General features: G+C 44.6%; 1 protein-coding gene across 1 annotated transcript; it reads left to right on the top strand.

Moving 5' to 3' along the window:
• The first annotated feature begins 66 nt into the window (after positions 1–66).
• LOC149343836 (uncharacterized) lies at positions 67–26,903 on the top strand. Its single transcript, XM_089547083.1, has 10 exons — positions 67–86; positions 714–937; positions 4,063–4,106; positions 5,494–5,559; positions 6,123–6,146; positions 15,254–15,301; positions 16,179–16,212; positions 22,957–23,266; positions 26,035–26,149; positions 26,562–26,903. Exons 1-10 carry the CDS (start codon positions 67–69, stop codon positions 26,901–26,903), a joined length of 1,227 nt encoding a protein of 408 aa, XP_089403209.1.
• Positions 26,904–27,451: the final 548 nt, after the last annotated feature.

Genomic DNA, 27,451 nt, shown 5'->3' with positions numbered 1-27,451 from the left:
TGACAGAGGTGGTCAGAACACACGCGGAACGGTGCAATTTTTGTCCAGGCGTGTAAGTGGCATTCGATGAGGCCACTCATCTACAGGCAATCTGACTGTCAATGATCAACAGTGCCTGTGTTGAGTTACCACCGACGGCTCAAAATATGTATCTTCATCTTAGTACGCTGAGAGAATTAAAGCTTGCTGAGCGCCTGCTGGACATCCAAACAATTATACTAGACCAGTTTTTCTTCGAACTCACTGAGGGTAAACCAAAGTCTCATGGTCTTGTTTCTCGCATGGTGGCGTGCTATGCAGCACTCATGGATTCCGCGTCTTAATAGCCGCACTAAGCTCAGCTCATAATGCAGGCGGGGGATATCGGCATCTGTCAGCGAAATTCCGAAAGACCAGTATTGTATTTGGAACACAAATGGTCGCAGTGGACACGCTGTAATGTGCAAAGAAACTACATATATTCCTGTTTTACTTCGAATTGAAGCATTGCTGCGTGATTTGATAACGCTTTGGTATGGCTGGCGCCGAGCTAGACTTTTTAATGTCGGCATCAGCGTCCAAAGTCTGCGAAGCAGGCATTTTAGAGGTCTGTACCACAGGACCCGCTCTAAGCATCAGTAAGCCATGAACTCTCTGGTTGTAGAAAATATAAAGTGATTTCAAGAATGAACTCTGCGTCTATGACGTTATCTTATACTGCCTTCTGCTTGCAGCCTTAATGTGGAGAAACGGCTGCTCTCTCTTCATCCCGTCCTGATTGTCGTCGCTGCAATGTTGGCAACACTGGCAGCGATCCTGCCTCTCGCTTCAGCGGAAGACCCCGAGAGGAGCATCGGGGAAATCCTCCGCGATGGCGGATACCGGGAGGACTTTGCCGGCGCCGCCTACTTGAATAAGTTCGCGCTGGCCTTCAGGGTGGCCAACAACATCGTATGTGGTTAGTGCGAAGCTCATCTCCCCATCCTTGAACCCGAGGTGTGACGTTTTGCACTGAAGTCCCAGAACACTAACTTGTTCAGAAGGAAAGTAATATTTTGACTGCTTTTGCACAAAGGCCCCACTTTAGGTATTTCATTTCGTATAACCTGTCAACTTAACCTTAATGAGTTCAAGAAATCGTGAATGGTAGCCACAGCACTAACGCTCCGCCTCAAAAGCATGACAGCTCTGTAATTCAGCCTTAATTATGTGAGCTTAATTATTTTACTGAGTATTATCTCGGTAAATAATAATTTTTTTAAAACTCTTGTAATATTGGCTCGGCTTGTTGAGCAACGCTTTACATGGCCATGATGTAAGAAAAAAACCTTTTTTTTTTGCGGGCATCTGTATATCGAAGCGGCAATGATTAATTTGCGCTGTTATGCTACGGCGGGGGTTCTATTTTTTTATTCAAGAGCTTTTACCAGATGTAATTCTTATGGTATGCCCAATAAATCGCTCTATACGTTTGCTGGATAATTGCTACATAGTGAGATCACCAAAGTACAAGCGAGCATTTTAGCTGAACCTCTTTGAGCACGCATAATCATCATGCCTGAGTGCTGAGCTCGGAATTATCTAAATAGGAACATTTCATGAACAGACATCACTGTACGATTTGAAGGGAGCTATGAAAGAATCCCCGGTATTTAGGTGTCCATGGCGCGACCACCTGACCTGTTGGTCGGAAGAGTGCGGCTATTTAAATCCGACGTTATGAGAGCTGCTCTGAGAAACCGTGGTTTGGTGATTATCGACACAACAAGAGTACTGCGATCTCTTCTACACTCGGTAATTTTCTTTGAGAAGTTCATTGGCTATCAGTACAAAAAAAATGGCTGAGGCTTAGCTAAGGTTAAGCCTAGTCAGATGCGAAGCATATTGATGGCTAGGCTTGGTAATACATGGCTTTCCTTGGTTGACGTTCATCCCGCTCTTCATCGGTCTCTGTGGCACGCTGAAGCTTTCGCTTCTCGTTCAAATCAGCCCTGCTTCTAGGCGGCATCCCAACACCTGTCCGCCTCTTAAGTGCCCGGAGAGCGAGGCAAGCTCAGCTTTATACCGCTGCTGTAGCGTCACGTGGTCAGCTGCAGCGCCTCTGATGTGGAGCCTCCACCGCCGCGGCCGACCGCGCGAGCCGGCAGCCCATCTCTCCTCTGCTGGGACGTCATGTTGCCACGTGGTCAGCCGCCGCGTCTCTGATGTGGAGCCTCCACCGCCGCGGCCGACCGCGCGAGCCGGCAGCCCATCTCTCCTCTGCTGTGACGTCATGTTGTCACGTGGTGTCACGTGGTCACGCTAAAGGTCAATGGTAGCTCCACCGCCGCGCTCGACGGGCTGTAGTGTAGCTCTAGTAATATGCTTCGCATAAAACACAGTTATCTGAACCACGGCGGATGGGAGCGATATAGTTGGGGACATGGAAGCAATAAGGATATCAGAAGTGCATTTCGTAGTTTCCACTATTGTTACGCGGTATCAGGCATCAGGTCTCAATCCATCACAGCTGCATTAGTCGCATGAGGCCACTCAGCAGTGGGAAGCACTCTTGTCTGCTGGCGGCGGCGAGAACTGTTTGCCATAGAACGGAAACCGAAAAAAATAGTCTCTGGTGGCTTCATACGGCATACCTATCGGCACAATGCAGCATATTATTATGGGCATGCTGTCGGACTGAGCTCATAAAAAGTATTTTGCTTGCCGTTGTCGAGTCTGTAAAAATGCCTGGAGCAGACATTAGGTGGCCCTTTTTTCATGCTGTTGTATTTTCAAGCTGATGTACCGTTTATCGAAATCAACTACACTTTATTCATAGGCATGGTACCACTAGCTCCGACTCGGGCCCAATAGCGCATGCGCAGCTTATCGACTCCAAAGAGCACTGTCTGTACCTTTTATCTAAAACCTGTACGTATACCCAGTGTTGTGGCCTATAAGGCTGTTCAAAAAGAGCACAATAGCGCATTCTAGCAGAACTCACAAGTATTCAGCATGAAGCCCAACCGCAGCTGCTACAGCCTTCAATATGGCATATATAACAGATAAATAAGGGAGTAATTACTCATTGACATCCACCCAAGCGCAGCCATACGGCTACAAAGGAAAGCTTTCCTTTGTAGCCGTATGGCTGCGCTTGGGTGGATATCAATGAGTAATTACTCCCTTATTACAAATCTACTCCACCTTGGCGGAATCCCCTAAACATTTGACCATAACAGATAAATATTTCCGATTACACTTAGAAGAGCAGAAAGCTGGGCGAGTATGCTTTCCGATTAGGCGTGGATACTCCCGCGCGGAACATTCTTACGGGCAGTTCGGCTCGTAGGCTGGGTATAGCGCGTAATAGCATTGCGTTTGTGTTTCGGCGTTAAAACAGGGCCCTTGTTAGCACTCACTGTCATCAGAGCAGACTTCACGCCAGAAGAAGGGATTTCAGTTAATACGGTAAGGGAAAAACTAGGTAATTTTCAGTAATTTACTTCAACACTAGGAACTGAATGCACAGAGGAAAAAGACGGGAAGATTGCTTCATAGACATTCCCAGAACATTTTTTTTTTTTTCAGAAATTAGAAAAAAAAAGTTCTGTCGGGCCTTAATAGCAACCCTCAAACACAGGTTTAGCCTCATATGGTGCTGAATCTAGTGCAAAAAGAGTCGTGGGAATTCGACATACTTTGACTCAGTGTGATGTCGGCGCTGGTAAACAGTTAAAACAGCAGGGCTAAGATTACTGCTGTCTCTGACGCTGAATAGACCCTCCCTCACTTCTCGCGGTCATTATACACTTCCTGCTCATCTCCCGTTTTCTTTCATCAGCCTTCGCAAGCAGTTAAAAATTTCCTGCCATATTTCTACGGCCAGAAAATGTCTACAGCGAAGAGTACGCCACCTTGCCCCTAACTGAAGTATTTCACCTCATCTGTCGTGTACGAAAGTACAGTTTCGACCTTAGCTTATCCGTTCACGACTTGCCTCCAATCATTAAGCTGCGGATAATCGCCTTCTGGCTCATTTCAACTTGCAAAAGGCTGTTACGACGAAACTTCATTCATTCACCTCATTTCTTATTCTCCCAGGAAGATGCAATGTAACGGAGAAAGAAACGGGTTGTCTACCAAAGGCAAGTCTTGCGTCCACTCCCGGTAAACTCTTATATATTGAGTGCGTTGAGTGATAAATATGTTGCGATATAATCCTGTACGAATGACGAAAGTGAGAAAGTTAATTTTGTTGCCTCGATGATGGGCGCTTATATTGTCACTTTTTTTTGCTCGGAGCGGAAACAATTGGCAAGTGATATTCAGTAGTTACCGACGTCATATAGGTCAGAAAAACGCTTAAAACAGAGGAAAGGGTATTTTAATCCTAATGCAAACAAATATAGCCGCTGTTCCTTTGTGGGCAGTGAGTGACCCTTAGTGTGCGATAACATAAAAAAAGTTGTGAGGGCCACGCTGTTCAGAAAATCCGGTGTCGCCGGCGTTGGCTGTGCGTTGGCCCTGTGCGAAAAAGCTATGTCTGTAGATTACCGGATTGGCCGGCTGGTTTGGCAGCTTGTTGCGACTGATTGGTTTATTCGCACCGGCATGCGGTGGTCGCCAGAACTAAGACGCGCCGCGGAGCGTCTCTGTGCCAAAGCTGTAGCAGCAGTATCGCCGGCAGTATCGCGCCCAGAGCGCACAGTGATTTAATGAACGAATCAGTTTCCTTTCCTAGCAGCATCGCAAACAGTTCCGGTCTGCGTTTGCCGCGCGTTCCTTCTGCTCGCCTCACACTCGTCTGAGTTATATATTTTCGTGTTTTATGTTTGCATTTTACTAGTGTTATTACATCATGCAATCGTGATGCCTGCTACATCTACAAAGATCTCGCGTCGCACCCTTAAAGCAGGATTTAAGTGTACCCCGAATTTCTTTTTATTTTGCTTTCCTGCGTAGGAATATTCCCTTTATTGAATTAGTGGTTTTCGCGCTGAAGGTGAATTTGCGAAATGCAGATAATTAATCGAAAAACGGGATATGTAATCTTGCTCGGTGGAAAGTTCTCCATGTGGAAATAAGATTTCGCCGCTATGTTTCACAAGTTTCGCAGTTGTTATGCGAAGTGATGTCCAGGACAGCAGAGATGAGAACGTGACAAGTAAATCGCGCACAGCACAGTGATTTAGTCTAGGGAGTCAAAAAATGTGTGGATAACTTGTAATTCGACAGTGCAAGGACCGCTCCTTAACTATGATAACAAACCCCGTTGTATTAGTTAGCTATTACTTCTATGGTTTCTGGTCGACATCTCCGATTTTATGTTTGGATTTCATTTCTTGACGATGAAATTTTCAAGTTAATACAATATGCGCTAGACCAGATAGCAGCATGTCTGCATACAAGTTCATACATTAGCTAAATGAGCCCAGTAGTATTTCAGTGCGCAGTCAGAGCTCGAAAATAAATTTCGGCGGCAAAAAATAGAGAATTTTTATCAAATTCTTCTGAAACCATTTCCTTTAACAGTTTGAACAGCTGAAGGACAGCAACGACAACTGCGACAGAGAAGAGGCGTACTACGACACTGGTATTGTGAGTTAACTTCTCTTATAATACGGGGATCGATCTTCTACTGCCCAGAAATATTGCTGCTGCATCCAAGCAAAACGATCATTGTTTCTCATTTCGTTTGCAACGAGAAGCGGAAACATTGTCTTTATCTCGATTCATCTACCTAAGATTATCGGCTGAGTGACGCAAGAAAATGAATCAAAGCTCGAGGAGCGGAAGATACCGTCGCAACATAACTCTCTCTCACGAGACATCATGGTTTCGGTTTTGTCCGTCTTGCTATTTGTGTGATCTCGAATTTCAACTGTAGCCCATTTTCAGGTACCAAGCAGCTAATGTGCTACACTGACCATTATAGTAAGCTTTCAAGCGAGAGTATCTATTACAATTATAAACTTGTCGATTATGTTGTCAATAGTTACGTTAGAAACGCGTTAACGATAACCGGTTCAGCAAGAACTAAAGGTTTGTTTTATTCGACAATGTAAGCCACAAACAATACGAAAGGGATGTGTTCTAGGAAGAAATCAACTCTTCGATCGTTTGGCCGACAACTGAATCATTTTTATTTCTTTCATCCGTAGGAGCAGGAATTGGACATCTTCCTGGTAAGCAGTTGGAAATGTCAATAATATATGCGGATGGAGAGTTGAGTGAAGTTTTAAGCGCAGTTTCGATTCTCTTTTCGTCTCCGGCGAACCTTCTTTTTCATTTAATCATTAGCTATCCGTTGTCAGCGAACCTTTAGGGATAACACAGCAGTCGCAGTGCACACACGACATGTATTGATAATTTGTGCAATTCACGCGATTGTGCTCTCTGTCCGCCAGGAGATTGTGCGATGTGAGCTCGGTGAAGCGGAAATGGTTGCGCGTGTTTACAAATAACCAGAATAGCCAGCTGCTCCTTCACTGCAGTATTAATATTGGGCGCATCCTTCTCGATGTCGTGACAGACGTTACGAAAGTGCACAGTCATAATCGAATTTGGAAGTTCAGAAGACTTTGTCGGGGTTTTAATCTCAATAAAAGAATGCGAATAACATGACGGCCTGCGAGTCATATTCATTAGATGTTTCATGAACACGCATCTGCCGAATTGATGAAGGGTTTTTTTACGAAAGTAAGGTCGTCAAAAGTTTATGAGACGTTTGACAGTCGTGCAAAACGAAAGGAAAGCCTCCATTGAGGCTTATGTACCGGAAAGGAATGACCTGCATATTAAAACAGGACAAAATAGCACTCCCTCTTTATTAGCGCGAAGAGCACTGACTTTCATAAGCGTGAGGCTTTGATGCATTGTTTTAGTCAGCTTTTACAATTCACATTTAACTAGGCCGATATTGATGGCCTTCTTATCCGCCCCATAAAGTTTGTGCTCGAGCTCCTGGTACCTGCTCTCACACATTTTTTCAATACCTGTTTGACTACTGGTGTTTTCCCACAAAAAAATGCAGCTAGCCAGAGTCACTGTTCTGTTTAAGTCCGGAGACAAAAATGAGTTTTCAAATTATAGGCCTATTTCTGTGCTGCCTGTCATATCAAAAGGATTGGAAAAAGTCATCTGCAAAAGAGTTGTATCGTTCTGTGATAAGCATTCTATAATATCCATCCAGCAGTTTGGTTTCCGACAGGGTATGTCAACAGAACTGGCCCTTCTCACACAAAAGGAATTTATTATTAAAGGTTTCAAACAACGAAAATTAACACTAGGCGCCTTTGTAGATTTCTCCAAGGCATTTGACAGAATTAACCACACAACCCTATTTTCTAATCTTGAACATTACGGATTCCGTGGAATACCTCTTGCCCTTTTACAATCATATCTGTCCGCGAGACAACAAAGCGTTTCACTAAAAGAGGAGTCGTCAGCTCTACGCAATATATCTTGTCGAGTGCCCCAAGGTAGTATATTAGGACCCATTCTTTTTAGTATCTATATAAATGACGTAGTAACAATAAGCAACCAGGCATTCTTTGTAGTCTATGCCGATGACACAAGTTTCTTTATTCAGTCAGAGGACGTTAGTGAGTTATCGTCTTTAGGTAATATTACATTTAGTAAACTGTTAGAATGGGGCAAAGTAAATTCATTAGAAATAAATACGAAGAAAACCAAGGCTGTCCTATTTCGACCTGTGCAAAAAATTCTTGATTACAGTATTTGTTTAAAGATAGGCCAAGAAAAAATAGATACTGTACATGAGGTGAAAACCTTAGGTGTAGTATTTAATGAACATTTAAATTGGGATGCACATGTAACAAATGTGCTTCGCAACTTGGCCAAGGCCTGTGGCGTTCTGTGCAGACTTCGTTACATTGTCCCACCTAAGATAAAGCTAATGTTATATAATGCCTTATTTACCCCACACATCAATTACTGTAGCCTTGTTTGGGCAACGACATCAAAGGCGAACATACGAGGGGGGACCCAAAAGAAACCGGATTTTTCGTATAAAAACTTTATTTATTAACTCTTGCACAAAATTCCTTCAGTCACCTTCAAAGTACTCTTCATGAAATGCGATGCACTTATCAAGTCTTTTTTCCCACTGTTTGAAGCATCTCTGGAACTCTTCAGCTTTGATATCGTCCGGTGCCCTCTGCGAAGCTGTTTGTACGGCCACCACGTCACCAAAACGCTTCCCTTTTAGACTTTCCTTCATTCTCGGAAAGAGAAAAAGTCGCACAGGGCTAGGTCTGGTGAATATGGAGGGTGGGGAACGACAGTCCGTCCCCGATAGGCCAAATAGTGGGTCACTCGTAAGGCCGTGTGTGCGGGGGCGTTGTCGTGATGAAGAAACCAGTCACCTGATCGCCAACGTTCCTTGCGTTTCCTCCGCACATCCTCTCACAGACGTTTTAAAACTTCCAAATAAAAGTGCTTGTTAACAGTCTGGCCAGGGGGAACAAATTCCTGGTGCAAAATTCCACGAACATCACAAAAGACAATGATCATTGTCTTCACATTCGACTTCAACTGCCTTGCTTTTTTTTTTGGTCTCGGGGAATTGGGAGACTTTCACTAGCTTAACGCTTGCTTAGTTTCTGGATCATGCCCCTAACACCAACTCTCATCACCTGTAATGACTTTGGTGAAGAAGTTTGGATCACTTTCAATCTCTTTTTTTAATTCCTACTCAAATTTAATCGGATGTTCTTTTGATCCAGTGTGAGAATGCGAGGAAGAAATTTTGCGAAAACACGTCTCATTTGCAACTGCTCAGTCAAAATTCGCTGACAGGAGCTCCAACTCACCCCTGTCTCTTCTGAAATTTCGTCGATCGTGAAACGACCATCTTTGTTCCTTTCTGGCGGATTTTTTCAACGTTTTCATCGTTTCGAGACGTTGAAGGATGCCCAGAACGAGCATGGTCTTCGACACTCATCTCACAACGTTTGAAGCGCCCAAACCACTCGGAAACTTGTGTGCGGCTCAGAGCACCCTCTTTAAAAGCCTGTTGCAACATTTGGTAAGCTTCCGTTGCCGATTTTTCTAGCAGGAAACAAAACTTCAAACACACTCTCTGTTCTTTTAAATTTGCCATAAAGATTTCGCAGGAGGAACAGAGTAACTACAAGCGAAACACAACACTATGCTCAAATGTTTGCCTACAAATTTATGTCGTCTGAACAGCTGTTTCGTGAAGGTCTCTGCTAACCACATATAGCGGTAGAACTCTCTACTACGTCTACGAATGGTACCGCGCTCTCAGTTCGGTTTCATTTGGGTCCCCCCTCGTACACCGGCTATATTTAATGTAGAAGAAAGCAATCCGTCACATTGCAGGCTTACCGTATGATGGCCATACAACAGAGCATTTCTCAACATATAGTCCCTGCAGTACATCTATACAATTTAAACTTAAGTATGAAGTATAAAATTTCGTTGGCAAAATCCAATACATGCTTTCTCTCGCTGTGCAATCTCAGACAATCTTTGGATGTTCCTTACAACATAAGACACAGAAACATTTGGCTAGTCCCCTTTTCGCGCACAAATAACGGTTTTAATAGATTGGAACATCGCTTGCCAGTATTATTAAACACACTTCAAGACACAGACATGGACATAAGAACAGCGTCAAGACCCGCACTCATTAAATATTTTAGGAATCTAACTGTATGAAGCAATAGATTAAGGATTGGCATTTCCATGTTGTAATTAGATAAACATTTCTGTATAAATTCATTTGTCTATGTTTCAGATTTCATTTTTGAAGTATGTACATGTATAAATTTTTGTGTATAGAGTTTTTATATATATATGTGTGTGTGTGTGTGTGTGTGTGTGTGTGTGTGTGTGTGTGTGTGTGTGTGTGCGTGCGTGCGTGCGTGCGCGCGCGCGCGTGTGTGTGTGTGTGTGTGTGTGTGTGTGTGTGTGTGTGTGTGTGTGTGTGTGTGTGTGTGTGTGTGTGTGTGTGTGTGTGTGTGTGTGTGTGTGTGTGTGTGTGTGCGTGCGTGCGTGCGTGCGTGCGCGCGCGCGCGCGCGCGCTCTGACTCGGTATAATGCTTTCTGGTGTACGCGCGTAAAATATTATTTGATAGTATTTTGTGTTGTAGTGCAAGAACTTCTGCAGAAACTAATCTAGTCATTGTGTGTAATTTTTTGTGTGATTTGAAACCGCTGTACGCTGCCATCACAGGGGGCAAGGGCCTTAGTCAAGCTGCTTAACTAGAAGCTTTTAGACCTTGCCCTCACATTTTTTTCTGTACCAGGATAAATGTGGAATAAATGAAATGTGTGAAATGTGGAAACAAAAATAAATGAGAATAAGTAAAAAAAAATCAACAGAGAGACATACTGGGTGTCCCAGCTGAATGTAACCGGGATTTCAAAATATAGAGAGAATCCTTGGCGAGTGAAACATTCTGTGCTGTTGAGAGTCGCGTGGCTTAGTCATCAGTGTTTCTTTTCCCGAAGTCACTCGTAATGACTACCTCGCTAACTTTTATAACACTGGTGTCGAAAATTAAATGTTCATTCAGAAGTTGTAGATCGCCTTGCAAAACAGTCGGCCAAAGTATTTCCATCGAGGTGCCATTTATATCAAGTAGATTTTTCTTCGACTTTAAAAGAAAGTTATCAAATTTCAAAACCTTCGACTTGATAGCACTGATGCTTCAGCGTCCAAAAACGCGTCTCAGAAAAAAAAAATCGTTTTTCTGCGGAGCGCTGTCCCCGACGGGAGCTTGCGTGTGTACTGAGCGAGAGATAATGAGCGAGCAGCTCTCAGTAATGAGCAAGCAGCTCTCTTTTTTAGCTTTCTCTTAAGGCCTGTAAGTAAAGATGCGTAAATGGTGCCTTAGTGAAAACATTTCAGCGCAATGTTTTTCAAGATCTTCTAGAGCACTTCATTTCTGATGCCAATATAAAAGAAGTCAGGTCGTTTGTCTTTACTAAATAATTATCTGTGCAGAACGCAGAAATGCTGCAGACAAGGCCAAGCTACTCTCAACAGCTCTCAGTTGAGTTCACTTGGCTAGGACAGTGGGCCGTTTTTAAAAGCTTGGCTAGTTTAGCTGGGACTCCTGATATAAACGTTATGCCATACTATTTATAGCACGGTTCGCATGAAGCCTCGTCTTCCACTCTCATCCGCTCACGTTTGCGCTATTGGAAAAGACTTGGCCTTAAGAATAGCGGTAAGAGATCCTTCATTGCACCCTACCTTACTTGAAATCATTGAATGTTTAGAATGAAGTTTGGAGTGCTTTCAGGCTTGAAACGAACGCTAGCGCATGACGTTTTGCTCAACCGCGACGGCGTGATAGAAAACACGGAGGCCAACGGCTGTGCAAGACATACAGCAAAAGCTGTGGTCAGAAACTTTACTTCAATTAGTGCTGCAAGGCGAGAACGGTGAGTATGTCAAAATCATGGAATAGCTGGGACACAAATAAGAAATAAGAATTGAGTGACCGGCAGAAACAAGGTTGAACAGCGGGCAAGGAGCGCTAGCCTCGGTTCTCTGATTTCGGGGTGGCCGAGAGGAGACTGAGCGCGTCTGGTCGACCGTGAAATTGAACGACTTTGAGCGGGCAGAGCCGGTACGGTTGTCATTTCGCCGTCATTTACACTTTCCGCGCCCTCCAAAAAAACTGAGCCGCGACCCACCGCAAATTTCTACTTCGAATGACGAAAGAATGTATATGCTTCACGCCTCAGCAGTTCTTTTCTGCAATTTAGCCATTTCCTTCGAGTTACTGTTTACACGCCTCATTTTTTTTTTCTATACGCTGGGCGACAATATTGCTTTCACCAGCATTTCGTCTGTCTTCGCGAGAACATTATTGCCACAGGCTGCCGTGGATGGAGAACGGCGCGCGATCGACCAGATATGTGCGTTTCTGTGCCCTACTCGCGCGGTTAATTGAATCGGAACATCGGTCAACATCGAATGCCTATCTTTAGGTTGACGCCGTTCAAGAAGCACCCATGAAAATATAACTGGCCTTTTTCAGTCCAAAACTAGAGCTGCCTTTACCGAGCAATTTCTATTGAACCTATTTTCTTCACAAGATTTAATGATGCTTTCTCTGCCTGGACTTTAGCAGCGCGGCTGCAATAAAGCTTCTGCGCAGTACTATACACTTTTAATACGTGATGCCGGACATCCAGTACGCTGCGGATTTTCCGCGCCCTTGTTTGTTTTAATTGAACTGCACGTTGCTGCTGAATTTTGCTGAACATTTTTGTTTTCTGGATATCCGCCTCCCTGTGATGAGGCTATGTAGGGCATGCAGCTTTTATGACCCACAAGCAGCAATGTCTTGCTGTATTTTTCGATTTGGAGAGGGCATATGACACGGCCTGGAGGATCGGGATTCTTCAAGACCTTGCAGAGCTTGGCATCCGAGGCAGGATGCTGAACTGCCTAAAAGACTTCTGATGTAACCGTTCATTCCATGTACGCCTAGGCGCAACCCTTTCGAAGAACTTCGTCCAGGAGAATGGGGTACCACAGGGGTGTATTTTAAGCACTGCACTCTTCGTTGCAAAAATGAACTCTCTTAGTAAAATAATCCCAAGATCCGTTATGTATTCAGTGTATGTAGATGACCTCCAGATAGCCTGCACATCCTCCAACATATTAACATGTGAAAGACAAATACAGTTAACAATAAATAAACTGGCAACATGGGCAGACAGAAATGGTTTCCGGTTTTCTCCCCAGAAAACAGTGGCCATTTTTTTCTCGCTCAAACGAGGTTTACAGGCAGATCCCACCCTACACCTGAATGAAATAGAATTACCTGTAAAAAATGAGGATAAATTTCTAGGCATAACATGTGACAGAAAACTCATTTTCCTGCCTCACATAAACACATTAAAAAAGAAAGCCTCCCAGTACCTTAATATACTTAAAGTACTCTCCCGAAAGCACTGGGGTTCCGATAGGTCATGTCTCTTGCAAATTTATCGCTCTGTAGTGCGCTCCTCCCTGGATTACGGATGTATAGTATAAAGGTCAGCGAGACCATCGTACTTAAACGACTGGACCCGGTACATAATTTAGGTTTGCGTCTTTCTACTGGTGCATTCAGGACTTCGCCCATAAATAGTCTTCATATAGAAACTAATGAACCATCACTTACAGATAGAAGAACGATGCTCACGTGTTCATACATTTTAAAAATTCGTTCACTACCTAAACACATCTGTTACCAATTAAATAGTCAGAAAGTGCCCATCAAAACACTATTTAATAAGAAACCGCAGACTACTAGGCCACTGCTCTTGCGCTTCGAAGAGATGTGCGAAAACCTCGGCATACTAGACACATTACCTGGCATTGCTCCAAGACTAGATCCATTACCTCCTGGTACCTTTTACCTTCAATCTGCGATTTCAGTCTTAGAAAGTTCGGTAAAAAAGAAACCCCACAGCAGCATATAATACAAGAATTTTTTGCACTCGAGGAGAAATACCGTACTTTTACATCTTTTTATACAGATGGCTCAAAAACAAATTTTTACGTTGGAAGCGCAGTGGTACAGGAGAATTGGAATAAAATAGTAAGGCTTCCGCAATGTGTATCAATCTTCACTGTCGAATGTTACGCCGTCTGTGTAGCTACTCAGTAAATAGCAAACAAGAAGCACACAAACAGTATTATTTACACAGACTTACTAAGTTTACTTACTGCGCTCCACTCTAGAAATTCAATCACTCCACTACTTGGTAACATTATACATAACATAGTATTAGCCACAGGTCAAGGACAGAACATTAAACTCTGCTGGGTCCCGAGTCATGTCGGAATAAAAGGAAACGAGAGAGCGGATTTTTGCGCTGCTCAAGCTCGGGGCAAGGAAATAAAAAAGTAAATGTGCCGTTTATAGATTGCATGAACTTAATACAGTGTAAATTAAAATAAAAATGGCAGTCATCTTGGTACAATGAGGAAAATAACAAACTACCATTACTAAAGCCAGTTTTAGGTGAGTGGCAGTCCTGCACCCACCAGGAACGCTTCAAAGACGTGGTTATCTGTCGTCTTCGTATAGGGCACACACATCTAACACATAATTTCCTACTAACAAAAGAAGGCAAGCAACAATGTGACTTATGCGAAGATGAGTTAACAATAAACCATGTTTTATTTTCGCGCAGAAAACTAGAAAGACTGAGGAAAGAGCATTTTACAGTTTTTTATAACGAAGACATGCCATTCCGTCCAACATTGCTTTTAGGCGAACATGCACTTGTTGATATTTCACAGGTTTTTAAATTTTTAAATAGTGCACGTGTTTTAAAGAAATTGTAAATGTAATTAAATAATGGTGAGTTTTTTTACAACTTGCGAATTTTTTCGAACCACACCTCAGCCACCCTCTCGTCGTAAGACGGCTGAGGTCACTATTCCATCAGTCGGGGACCTCGAGATCCTCGCACAGCCAAGGATGGCTGCTGAGGTTGCCGACCCTATTTAAAGCTTTTATCATAAGTCACTTCTCAAATTTTGTCTTATACTTTTACTAGGTTGCACGAATTAACTTTCCAGGCCCTTCACACCGTCTTTCATTTAGGCTTTTGTATAACATCTATTAAAGCAATTTTTTATACCCTGAGCTTGGCGCATGATAGCCTTAGTCGCTTATGCGCCATTAAACTCAACTCATCTCATCTCGCTTTCATTACCAAAGCTCCCCCCCCCCCTCCCACCTCCAAAAAAAAAGCAGTGCTTGGGGAAAGAAGACACGGCTTCCTCGTACAGTAGTTCTTATATAGCATATGCATCGTACAGAGGGAAACAGACATTCATTGAAGCGACTTTTGACCTCCCCTCCCCCCCCCCCCCCTTGCCTTTTGCATACTGCAAGTTCTTCGCCAAAAAACACTGAAAATAAGAGGGCTATAGGAAGTACGCCGACGGTTGCTACAACACTGGGAAAGGTTCCCATACAGCTTTTGCGGTTAAAGAAAGGCAGTTGTGAGCATCATTCTTGTTCAGTGCACTGCCAAACTATTCCTATAATCGTAGCCAAGTCAACTTCAGCCTCCGAACAAGAGAAAATGCCGCAATAGGAGGAATGTTGGCGCAGACACAGAGAAAAAAATAATGAAAAATTGGCTTCTAAAACCGCTTATTACTAGACTGCATGTTAATGTTTTGTAAGAGAGGGGACAATTCTGAATGTCACGGAACGTGTCTAGCACCATTCGCTAGTTTGGCAGTATATGCTCTCACTTTCCTTCTCTTTCTTTGCAGCCCTGCCTACTGCGTGACAGCGATGAGTCCACGATGTTATGCCTCATGGTTTGTGTCCTTATGGGATAGGAAGCAAATTCTTGCGCCATCGCTTTGAGATGCCTAGAAATTAGAAATTTTTCGCGTATTTCAAATTGATCGAGAATAAAATGCAGCTGAGCATGTTACGGTTATTTAATTAATTGGTTCTGTGCGATACGGCAAATGTTTCGCTTCACAAATGGTACCCAATAAGATAAAACGTTGCCGAAAAAAAATGCGCTGCTTAAGCGCGCGTTGAAGGCGCGACCACCGAGAGTAACTTTCCTGCATATGTGAGCACGGTCGTTGTGTCACGACATTCCGTCGGTTCTTCCAAGATTTTACCTCCCCGCGCATGGCTAAAGAGATGTCGCGTTTGCACGAAAGCAACAGGAGTGCATCACATTGCATCCATAAAGGCGATCGGTGGTCATCCATTGCATGCAGGGCATCAAGCCACGCGGCGAAGTAGTGCAATACATTGTACTGCTCCAGGAGTGATACGAGGACTTCCAGGCATCTATGAACGTAAAGTCCAGAATGACCGAGTCCAAGATATGGGCATTAACCCGATAACACTATCGGGTCATACATTTAAGATGGAGATTATGTCCGCGATTTCGCCGATCTTTGTCTCAAGCCTGCTTGACCTCAAATAAAAACCGAAGTGAAAACCAAAGTGCTAGCACAGCTATTTCGCACTCGGCTTAACAACGCTAAATTGTCCGCCATTTCTGTTGTTCTACAAATTGAAAAGAAGACATTAAGTGTCTGTGCACAGAATTTGACGCCTAACTGCTCCAGAAAGATCTGGAGCGCAGTATACCTTATTACTACGTTTTGCCTAAGAAATTCTAGCGTCTGAAGGGGCGACGACATATTTTTTTCTTTTTATTGACCGCAGGAAACTCCGATGGGCGTGCTGCCTCCAGAAAAGGGTAATGCGCACATTGCTTATTACTGTCAAGAACTGTGTTCTAAAATTTGAAGAATTCCTAAGCGGCCATTGCGATTCTGGATACTGGCTGCCAGTGTAGCTACACCGGACGCTCCGGATTTTGCGCTCCCGCTTTATTGTCGCTATGGGATACCCACACATCTTTTATTGTTTTCAACAGTGCCGCTGAAGTAAAGATTTTCAGGCAAATTTGTTTCGCAAGCTAGAAAATGTAAGACTAAGCCCGTTCGTAGCGCTTACTATACAAGCTGAAGTTATGCAGCGTTTGCAATAAATACTTGCAAAGCTTAAACAGAGGCACCAGGACAACCTTTTCTAACATTTAATATTGCATAGTTGTATTTTGCTCCACAGCGATTGAATTTTGCCGAGAGAGTTCAGAAATGACATCCTAGGGCGTTTACAAGCTTCCTATTCATAGTCGTATCATCATGGTCTACTGCTCACATGTCTATATGGACTACGCCTCCGTCAGTTGCATTTGTGTAATGCCTTGTTGGTTTGACGGCTAGAGATTTATCCCAAAGCAGCGTGGATGCCGCCGCGGTGGCTCAGTGGTTGTGCTGCTCGGCTGCTGACCCGAAAGGCGCGGGTTCGATGCCGAACGCGGTGGTCGAATTTCGATGTAGGCGAAATTCTAGAGGCCCATGTAGTGTGCGATGTCAGTGCACGTTAAAAAACCGCAGTTGGTTGAAATTTCCGGAGCACTTCACTACGGCGTCTCTTATAGCGTGAGTCGCTTCGTTGCGTTAACCCATGAACCAAACCAAACCAAAAGCAGCCTGTATATATGTTTCGTAATTTCTGCCATCGATGGCAGCGCCTATGAGCTAAACGTTTAAATATGCGTTTCGATATTTAAATACTCACCGCTGAAATCTCAGCGCGGATAATATCGCCGCTCTTCAAGGGGGCTGAATTTGTGTCACGTGATCAGCTGAAAAGAAAAAGAGTAATGCACTCCATAATGGCCTTTCGCCGATTTCGCTGAAAAGTCCGGGCGTGGTCACTTTCCGGAAATCTGTTTCGGCGAAACTTCAAAGTATTTGTTTGCTTTTCTTTTGTAAGAAGGCTGTGTTCTTGTATCATTCGATATATCAGACGGACGAACGACCTCGCCGTCACGGATTATTTATCTTCTTGGTCGCTAGGCCAGCCGCCTCCCTCACGAGTCCCGTACCAGCGTCCACGTGTTGTTGCAGTAAACACTGCCGACACTGCAGGCACGCCTAGGAATGAAACTAAACAAAAATTTCTTCTGACTCGCAGTGCGGCGCAGTGACCGCCGCACAAAGCGCGGCCCAGAATCTAAAACGCCGGTTAATAACCAAGAACGTGAGCTGCGTTTCGGTGGCCGGCGACCCACGCATAGCGCAAATAAAGGCGCCGCCTCGGATTGCAGGGCTGTCACGAAAACGTGTGACTGTCGACGTTCGGAAGCCGAGTGGCCTGGGTGCAACGGACTTCCGCCTCGACAGGTGTCAGAAGTGAATTCCGAGCAGCCAAGCAGCCAAGAGACTGTGTCCTGCAGCCCGAACCAAATATTTTGGCTAATCAGCGGACGGTGCGAATCAGTGCATAACTCTGCGCCTGGGGCCGTTGTGCAGGGCGTCGAGGTCAGCAGAACTCCTTCGGTTCACTACAGAGCTGTGGGAGAAGTTTGTGAAAGGAAAAGTAAGGTTTAGTTCACCATGAGGGCGGTATTGTAGAAGAGTATGTTAAGAAATTGTAGAAGAGTATGTGAGATGTGACCGAAATAACAGTTGAAAACAAGTACGATGAAAAAAACAAAAAAAAAAACGAAGTTGTCAGTGGAAACGAACAGAGGCAATAGAAAGAAAGGCAGGTAGTAAAATGAAATGATCACAAGCATAACAGGCGCGTGCCATAGAACAGTTATGTGTACATTTACTACATTGGAATCTGCAGACGCTTCAAGACTGCAATCGCAAAGGCATGAAGCATTTTCAGGTAGCCTCTTCCAGTGGTTCACTGAGCGAGGAGGGAATTATGAGTGGAATACAGATGAGGTGAAAGAACCTCACGTGTTTTGCAACCATGCTCTTTGAACTCAGCTGGATAATCTCTTAATTTTAAGTTATGGATTGTCCAAGAGGCAGAACACTGTTTGTTTTATGAAGCAAATATCCCAAGATTCCACAGGAAAAAAAAAGGAATCTTGATTAACTATATCTGTCCTGATATGTCCGTATTGTGACCAAAAGGAACTATAACGATCTAAACTGTGATCTTTCGACTCATTCCTGTGATAAACAGGCGCTAGGTAATAGATCAGCATAGTTTACTCAGATACTGTATTACGTTTCCGCGGGCACAAATACTTCCATGTGTAAATAATACAAAATAAATATATGTGTGTACAGCCTTTTTCAAAACTTTGGAGCCCAGGGAGTTTTCTTTTGAGCCACACTGTGTCGTTCTTCATGGATCTCTAGCGCTCCAAGTTTCCTGGACATGAGAAGATTTCTGGTACTGCCTCCTGCAATAGGTAGTACTTCCATGAATGCTCCTGAAGTCCCAATATAAAGCTTGGAAGTGAACCCCCTGGGCTCTAAACTTTTGACAAAGACTGTACGGATGTATGTGTGTACGTAAAATAAAAAACTATTAAATAAAAGCATAAAATTACCAAGCCACACTAAGCTACCCTAAAAAGCGAAGGAGTGGATCTTAAACGATAGAAGAGAATATACAACATTCTGTCAAATCGTGGTTATCAAAAAGCGTCAAAGTTTGACTCCTTCCTACGACAGACCAACTAGAGCGGTTCACCTTGAGAAGGAGTCTGATGGGAGACAGCACGGAAATGCTGGCATGGAGTAACATGCCACCCGCCTGTTACTTCTGTTTTCATTGCATCGATTTGAAGTTAGACTTCGCCTGTCAGACTTGTTGAGGATTAATTAATTCCCAAGGGCGCGCAGATTTCACTCAGAGAGCAATTGGTCATTACAAGCTGCCCAAGTACAGCCATACGGCTGAAATCAAAAGTTAGCCAAGTGGAAAGCCGTAATTGCCATGCTTCCCATGCGAAACAGTGCAAGCAAAAGACAGACAGCACAAGACACGGTTACACAACAAGGGCCCAAACTTGAAACTGCTTCATTAAAGAAAAACACAGCGCCTTAAGGAGAGTAATAAAGGAGTCATTGCTCATTAGCATCCTTCTAAGAGAAGCCATATGGATTCTAATGCCACCTTGGGGGTTTCCCCTATACATTGGGCCAGCAGCTTTAAAGAGAGCTTTTATGCATGGAATGAAATAGTAATCCCAGTATGATAAATTGCGTTCTCAAGGAAACCTTTTCTTTATCATAAATTCGGCGCTGAGGAACGCTTCTGGAAACACGGTGCCCAGAATATTATCACGCTCTTGTGACAATAGTCTGTCAGCGAGGAAGATAGTGCAAAGGCTTCCGAATGGTACTTTTAGTGGGCTGACCTGAGCCCACAAAAAACTGAGTGACCCGGCGGTGGCGTAGCAACAAGCGCGCTCGGCGACCGTCGAAAAGAATGCCAGAATGCCTGCAGCTCTCGGCAGCGCTCAATTTAAAGCTGGCAAGGAACCATCGAGAAAAGGCACCAAAGCGGCTGCAACAGTGGGGAAAAACAGATGCGCGTGGCTGCGATCATTTGAGATAAGACTGGTCGCATCTCGCCTCAGAAGCAGATGATAAAGCAGAGTGCCGGCGGCTTTGAGATTAGACAAAAAAAACAGTGCAAAGGTTCGTGGCTATATTTTATACAAAGCCGTTAACAAACATAAACAAACGCTGACCTTTTCGCGTTTTTCCATTACCCTGCGTTACGAAGTCGCCTAGTTTCCCGTTTCGTCATGACGTCCCGTACAGTCGCGGGTAAAAAAGATTAGCACAGATCACTGGCGATCAGAATTCGTATATCTCACCACGCGGCGCTGCGGTACGCAGACCTGCCTAACGGGCCGTTTCCATATTTGCAGCCTAGGGGGAGACGGCAGGAAGTAAACTTTATCAAGCGTGATCCGCCCGAGCGTTGAAGTGCCGGCCTACGTGACTGTGCTTGCGGCATTTATTTTGGCTCGGTTATCATGAGCAAAGATGACCTCTTTTTATTACTGTTTTTTTATGTCCGCGATGGTTTGTCAAAAGGAACTCGCGGGAACAATAGACGATAACGCTGCTTTTAGCCAGTAATTTTGCTGTCCGTGGCAGTCCGCTGAAGTCCCCTAACACTGTAGAATGGGAGCGGCCCGGCACTCTCGTTATCAGCCTCTTCGCCACCCGCAGCGCCATGCGTTGTCATTCCGGCGCTCTGGTGTTCCGTCATGTGTGCTAATCTTTTTTACCCGCGACTGTACGTATTACATGTTAAAAGTGATGCACGCGACATACCACACAGTCATCTAGTCTGAGAAAGGCTGATTGCCGGACATGGACTTGCGCCGCTAAGGGGCACAGAGTTTTCAGGGCTCAGGGGCTCAGATTCACCTCACGCCTTTGTGCCCTTGCGTTGCCAGCAGCTCGCGAAGTCCATGGACTGAATTGTAGTGCGGTCATCAACTCAACTCCACAGACAATTGACCGGTTATACTCAACCGCGAAAAGAAATCAGAGAAACGCGAACAACGTGGCGCCTACGGACTCCACTGTTCTAATTTCTCTTTATCGCACTTTTACCTGGGTGGTAAGAGAAGGACGCTAAAGTCGTCCCGCAATGTATCATGGACGACTCTAGCGTCGCTGTGCTCCGCTTCTTCGCATTTGTTTCCATCGCCCCTGTGCAAGGTGTTCGTGCTGCAGCCGCGAAGCTGTAGACTAACATACAAATTTTGCAGCCTCGTCTCTTGACCTGGCACCGATATCTTAATGTGATTTCACAATTTAAGTTGTGCTTATGATAAATATGTGATAATCTTTCTGGCTATATATGTGAATTGGTTAGCAGTTAGCTTATTATTGTGGTAGGATACTGTCTGACCGCCGGCACTGTAACAGCCGCGGCGTCTCATGTTTTTAGGCGTTGCTACGAACCCATGCGAACTTTGCCATTCCTATCTATTTGCGTCGATGGTGGGTATCCTTTTTCGAAGAACACATGCGAAGTATTTTGAAATATCTCCGTTATTTTGCGGCTTGCTTTAATTGCAAGATTATGCATAGTGGCTGGCGACGACAGTGCCTTGATTTGGTAGTCTTATAAAGTATTAGTATACTGCAGGGGTGTGCGAATATTCAAATATTTTGAATAGAGAATCGAATATTTTCCTGTGCGATTCATCGAAAGAATCAAGTATTCCACTTTCAAAATTCTTCGAAACAACCGAAATATGTTATCAACTTTTGAAATAGTTTCCTAATAATTGGAACGAAGTTCGAAATATGGTCGCCGTATTTTACTTTATCGATTGTTACAAAAGCGTGGCCCTTACAGAAACTCCGTACCGTGCTGCCGCGACCGGTGTGCGGGGGCTGTCGCGGGCTGTAAGTGTTTCTGTGAATACTAGCGGGTCAACATCACCTCCAGGACAGGAGGTCAACATGACCTCCGAGATAGAAGGTCACGGCAAGGCTCAAGCGGGTTGAACAAATCATGCTCTGATGCCCGATCTCGGTGCTGTGGCTCATGCACATATCTCGCTCGGCTCAAGTACCGAGATGTGATGGTATATTTATTATCTCCAATATCAATAGAAAAAGTTAATTTTCTGATATGCATACCCAGGCGGTCATAAAGTTAATATTCTGACATCTTGTTACGAACCCCTAGTGTACATCGGTGCTTTGTCGTTTAGCAGCTAACCCAGTCATGAGAGCACAATTGTTGTTTCACAGTTTAGCTAACCGAAATCATGGTAATGTTGACATTTCTGCGCTTATTCTAGGTGAATTCAACTTCCCTTTGTAGTTTAAATGTGTGTATACTGTGTTGTGTACCATAACCAATGCATTTGCTGTTCATGGGCACGGTAAATAAAGAAATATATTAATAAATAAATAAATAAATAGCTATAACTCCATAAGTTATAGCGCAGTACCATAGCGCCACTGGCTTCGTTAGTTTCATGTGATTGATCTTTTTGCACGAATATTCGCACAAGAAGCGAATATTGTTTAAAATATTTATTCGTATTCCATTTGCTTTTTACCTGCACAATTCGTTTTCGATTCGGTGTTCAAGAAGGGCTGTTCACACACCCTTAGTATTTACTTGAAAGGGCAGTCTTCTCGGGCAGTCTGTATATTAGTCGGAGGGTGAAAATCTTCTAAATTCACTCTAAGAAGTAAGTTGTGCAGTTTAACGTCCCGAAGCGACACATACACTGTGATGAACGCCGTAGTGGAGGATTCTGGACAACTGTATAGACCACGTGGGGTCCTTTAACCGGCGCTGACATCGCACAGTATACAAATGTTTTCATATTTCGCCTCCATCGAAAAGCGGCCGCAGTGGCGGGGATCGAACACGCAACCTTGGGAAGAGCAGTAGAACGTCAAATCCACTGAGCCATCGCGACGGGTCACAAATTATATCGTAACGTGAGTAGCGCCGAGAGTGATTTTTCATGAATCTCAGTATGAACATTTTCAAGTGAAAAATTCTCTTTTATCTCACAACGAAGATGCATCCAGGCAGAGCAATTTGAAAGGGGGGTATCCTGAAACAAAACGAGGCGCCAAACTGCAGCAGCAACTTGAATTGATGTCGATTTTCTATTTTGCAGTGGACATGGAAGAGTCGGGCGGCGACGACGACAGGCAGACTGCAGCTGATAGCGGAAACGCATCGGGAACGAACGCGAAGAAGCCACTGGTACCCCTTAGGACGCAGGAGATAGTGGACATTGTGTCGCACGCCAAAATTACCCGCGTCATCTTTGGAGAGCAACCTGCAGGAACGGTTCCGGCGCGGCACCGGACTCACAATAAGCACCTCCGCAGGCTGCCAGACACAAAAGAGCATACTAACACAACAGAGAAAGAAAATGGCGAAAATAATCAAGCAAAGGAAAACAGAAACGAGAAAAACAAACAGTAAATTCATTGCCTATCAAAGGCACTCTCCACATCGATACAAACACGGAACAGAGGGTGAGCGCGGTACTAAGTTCTACTAACAAAACCACTGCCCTTAATGGCAGTTAGAAGTTCTACAAGGCCCGTCGCACAATTCTGACCGGTAGAAAAGATATCGCAGAACTTCGATCTATGGAGTTTCCGCATGTTTTAAAGGGGTAGAGCCGCAAACTTTCTGGATGCCCCTTTTTTGCCTAGTAATTATATAAATGAGTTCAAATCACCACCGCGCAGCTTTAATAAACAACTATAAACGATTTTTTACTAGAATGTTCAGTCTCGGTCGGCGCCAGCGCTGAAATGCGCCATGACGTCACAGCCGACCTGCCACCCTGGACTACCACTTTCCTGATGACGTCAGCGTCGTCGGCAAGCACTGGTCGTTCTTGTGAATTACCACTGGGTTTGGTGACGTCACCGTAATTGGGTCAAGTGCGCCTTGACGTCACTCGTTGCATGTGCAGATGCCAAGCGCCTCCCCAGAAACATTCAAAATCATTTTTAAATTTTCACCCAGCGCCTACAACTAAAACTGAAAACAAATCATATCGCCTGTTTGCGTGCGGATTTTGTGCCGCGGACTCTTTAATAGTACGGCCGTGCTTTTTTTTTTCTCGTCTGCTTGCTTTCCTTGAAAAACTTTGCGCAGGAGTCTCCTCAGATGCCAGCTGTAGCCTGGCAAGAGACTCTCCTAAATAGATTACTGCCAACAGCTAGAATGGATTTTGTTTGTTTTCAGCGAGGATTGCAATAAAATTAGTTAAAACTGACCACTTCGTTTGTCTCTGTGTGAGGCTTGCTGTTCGAATCCAGAAGTATTCCTTCTTGTACCACACTCTCAGTGTTCTCTTGGCATGTTTGCACCGTGATTTCCCACCACGGGTACGCGAGTGCGTCCACCAGCTTATTCTTGGTATACGAGCAATGTAATCACGCTGCGCTGACTACGTATAAAACATTCCTTGTAGCAACCTGACTACGGCGGATTATTTCCTTTGTGCAGGATTGCCTTTAACTGGCAGTTCAATTGCATAATAACAAAACCCTTCTGGGACACCGCTATTTTCTGTGTAGGCCAGGCCTGCCGGCAGTCCTCAAGAGCGAAGTTCGCAAGGTGTGTACGAAAATTATTTTGAAGCAGTTACGCAAGCCAATCGCATGAAATGTCTGAAGGCATGTGGGAACGAGCTTGCTTCATCAGCTCGTGATATTACAAGGCGGCTGGGCCTCAAAACAACACAACTATGCACAACAGCGCCCCCCCCCCCCCCACACACACACACACAGTGACTTTTACCTGAAAGAGCGCTATACCACTAGCAGTAAGTATACCCGCCTTATGAGATTACTTGATGAGTATACAACTTGCCTGAGCAGCACTGCCTCAAGCAAAAGCATCTAGTACGGAAGTAATCGCTCGCCTATTCAACCGCAGAAATGAGCGTGGTTTCTTCAATCTGTGTTGCCGCAGAAGGGATCTTTTATTTTATTTATTATTCAAACGTCCTCTGTTGTGGAACATCACACAAAGCTAAGATATCCGCGCAAACAAGAGAAGAAGATACAGTTCCAGGCGCCTCCTGTGTATGACCGATCCTTCATTTTGCCCCAGATAGTTTTAGGCGCTTTATCATAGAGAATAAGCTCCTTTGTCAATGCTGTTTCTTTTAAGACGGGACGCGCACAGTGTAGTCGTGTACAGCATCGCGTCGCACTGATGACTTACAATCAGTGATGACTTACAATCTTTCGATGAGAGGAGCTTTTCCGCGAATGGTCTCAGTCACTCGCTTGCGCGTTTGGTTTGGTTCATGGGTGTTTAACGTCTCAAAGCGACTCAGGATACGAGGGACGCCGTAGTTAAGGGCTCCGGAAAGAGCCCCAGGTGGTGGAAATTTCCGGAGCCCTTCTCTACGGCGTCCCTCATAGCCTAAACCGAATCCAAATAGCAAGCGAGTGACAGCGATCAGGATGCACAGCTGCTGTCCAGAATGCCGAGCGCCATTTATGAATACAGTGCATCCACAGGCCGCTGTTGGCACTAATCTTGACAAGTATTCAGTTCTTGTGTCGCTGTCGCAGGCAGTGAGTTTCTATGAAGGCAGAACTTCGCCCAGCAGTGTTGCTCCGGAAGTCTTCGTCTACCTTTCTTCGTGCACATTTGTTTAGTACTTGCTCCCCGCAGTTTGTTATAGTACGTCCCGGAACATCCCCGATCGACTAGCAAAATCGAATACTTCGAAACCGCCAGCCGAGAATGTCCGTGAAACAATTGTGTTTTCTTTGTTGTTGTTTTTTTTTACCTCTCCTAGCGAGCCTACCTCTCCTAGCGGTGACCATAAGTGGCAATTCTCAAACTAGAAACAACAAATCGGGGTAATGGGAAAAGCTCGGGTAGCAATTCTTGCAGTTCACGCCGAAAATTGAAAGGCAAGGTTAACTTGTCGATTGAGCCGAAACCTAGAGTTCCCATGCTTTAGTTTTGCTCCTGCGTTCTTTCCTTTCCTCTTTCTTTCTTTTCTTTCTCTTCTCGGGCGTTACGGCACCTAACGAAAACAGACAAACGAAAAAAGCGCACCTTGCTTGGTAGAAGGCGAATTGCTTCCGGATTGTGCTCCTTCCCTCAGCGCTTCAATAACCTAGTTGCTCTTTCCTTCAGACTGTCCTGTGTGTGAGAGAGTTTGGGCGAATAAGAATGTTCCGACTTCTACAGCAGGTATATAAAGAACTCTGCCGATCGCTTTGGACCAGACAGCAGTTCGACGTTGCAGCACAGCACACGTGGCTATCGGATACTCCCCAGCGTACACCCGCCGACACAAGATAGCCATGAAGACCCTAGTAAGATGTAGTACTTATAGCACTTCATTACTTTGCTGCCACTTCAGAGCAACTTTTATGTGCTTTAATACGTTCATATAGTTCACTGCAGCTTCAAAAGTAATTTGCATGGCCGACTATGCACCATTTTAACATATATCAGAAGTTATGAAAGCCCTACCGTGGTTGTTTCTGAATGTGCAAGCGCGAAACACAGTGTTTATCAAGAGCACTGGCGAAATGTGCTAAGTGTCCCGTGTGTCTTTACGTCTTTTTCTAGCTGTCATTTTTGCTCACAGCATTCATGCATCTTATTAGGTTTTTGATGCCAATGGCACCTAATACTAAACTGCGCGGTGTTAACGGGCAACCGTGGAGCTACCATTTGAAAGTAGATTCTGAGTGAGATATCTTTCCTTCGCTTATATTTCAGCTGTCCCTGCTCACTTTGTGCATTGCAATTGCTGCTGTTACTGCTGGCTACGGCCATGGCTATGGCGGCTACGGAGGTTACGGTGGCTACGGAGGTTATGGACACGGAGGTTACGGCGGCTACGGTGGTTATGGGGGCTACGGAGGTTACGGGCACGGAGGCTACGGCGGCTACGGCGGTTACGGCGGCTACGGAGGATATGGTGGATATGGTGGCTACGGCCATGGCGGTTACGGCGGATATGGAGGCTACGGTCACGGCGGGTATGGTGGCTACGGCGGACAGGGCCACGGCGGGTACGGATACAAAGTCATCAGCTACGGACATGGATACCACGGATAGATATTTCAGAGCTCTGTATTTATTGAAATGTAAATAAAAATATTCAAAATACTATTATTTCCATATTTCGCGCCCCATATTACCGGTGTGGTATTTTTGTGCCAGCACGCCGAGAAAAAAACACTAGTTTTAGTGCACAAGTATTTTTCTACGGCATCCTTATGGCAAGAATTTTTTGTCATTGCAGAAACACGATAGGTGTTAAATTCGGGTACAACACTTTTTTCGGTGAAAATGCCTTCAAATCGCATTGTCCATGGTATTAAAACAGTTCTATTTTTGATTTTGCGGCGACGTTATTACCTAGCGTTACAAGGAGTGATAAAAACTCACAGAGAACTCCTTACTTCTGAAACTTTCAAGAAACACTTCTCACTAGTTCCTCCAAGTCATGAAGGAAACTTTGTGACCTGAGAAGTGGCAGGAAATGCGTTCGAGGTGCTTGACGAATGCCTCAGTCTGAAAGACGAAGTCTATGCATGTGTTTCGGGAGGTCGCAAAAGCAGTGGGAGTAGTTACGAAGGAAAGGAACAACTCTGTCCCTCGTG

The sequence above is a fragment of the Amblyomma mixtum genome, chromosome 5 (genome assembly GCF_055824585.1).
Source record: "Amblyomma mixtum isolate Tamu chromosome 5, ASM5582458v1, whole genome shotgun sequence".
In the NCBI taxonomy this organism is placed as follows: domain Eukaryota; kingdom Metazoa; phylum Arthropoda; class Arachnida; order Ixodida; family Ixodidae; genus Amblyomma; species Amblyomma mixtum.
This window is presented reverse-complemented; position numbering and strand designations above follow the sequence as displayed.

What these genes read in the sequence shown, in the direction of transcription:
- LOC149343836 (XM_089547083.1), top strand. Translation starts at nt 67, where the DNA reads ATGAGGCCACTCATCTACAG. An exon ending in GGCCAACAACATCGTATGTG is followed by an intron (nt 938 to 4,062) that starts GTTAGTGCGAAG and finishes TTATTCTCCCAG; the next exon opens with GAAGATGCAATGTAACGGAG. An exon ending in CCACGATGTTATGCCTCATG is followed by an intron (nt 15,302 to 16,178) that starts GTTTGTGTCCTT and finishes TATTGACCGCAG; the next exon opens with GAAACTCCGATGGGCGTGCT.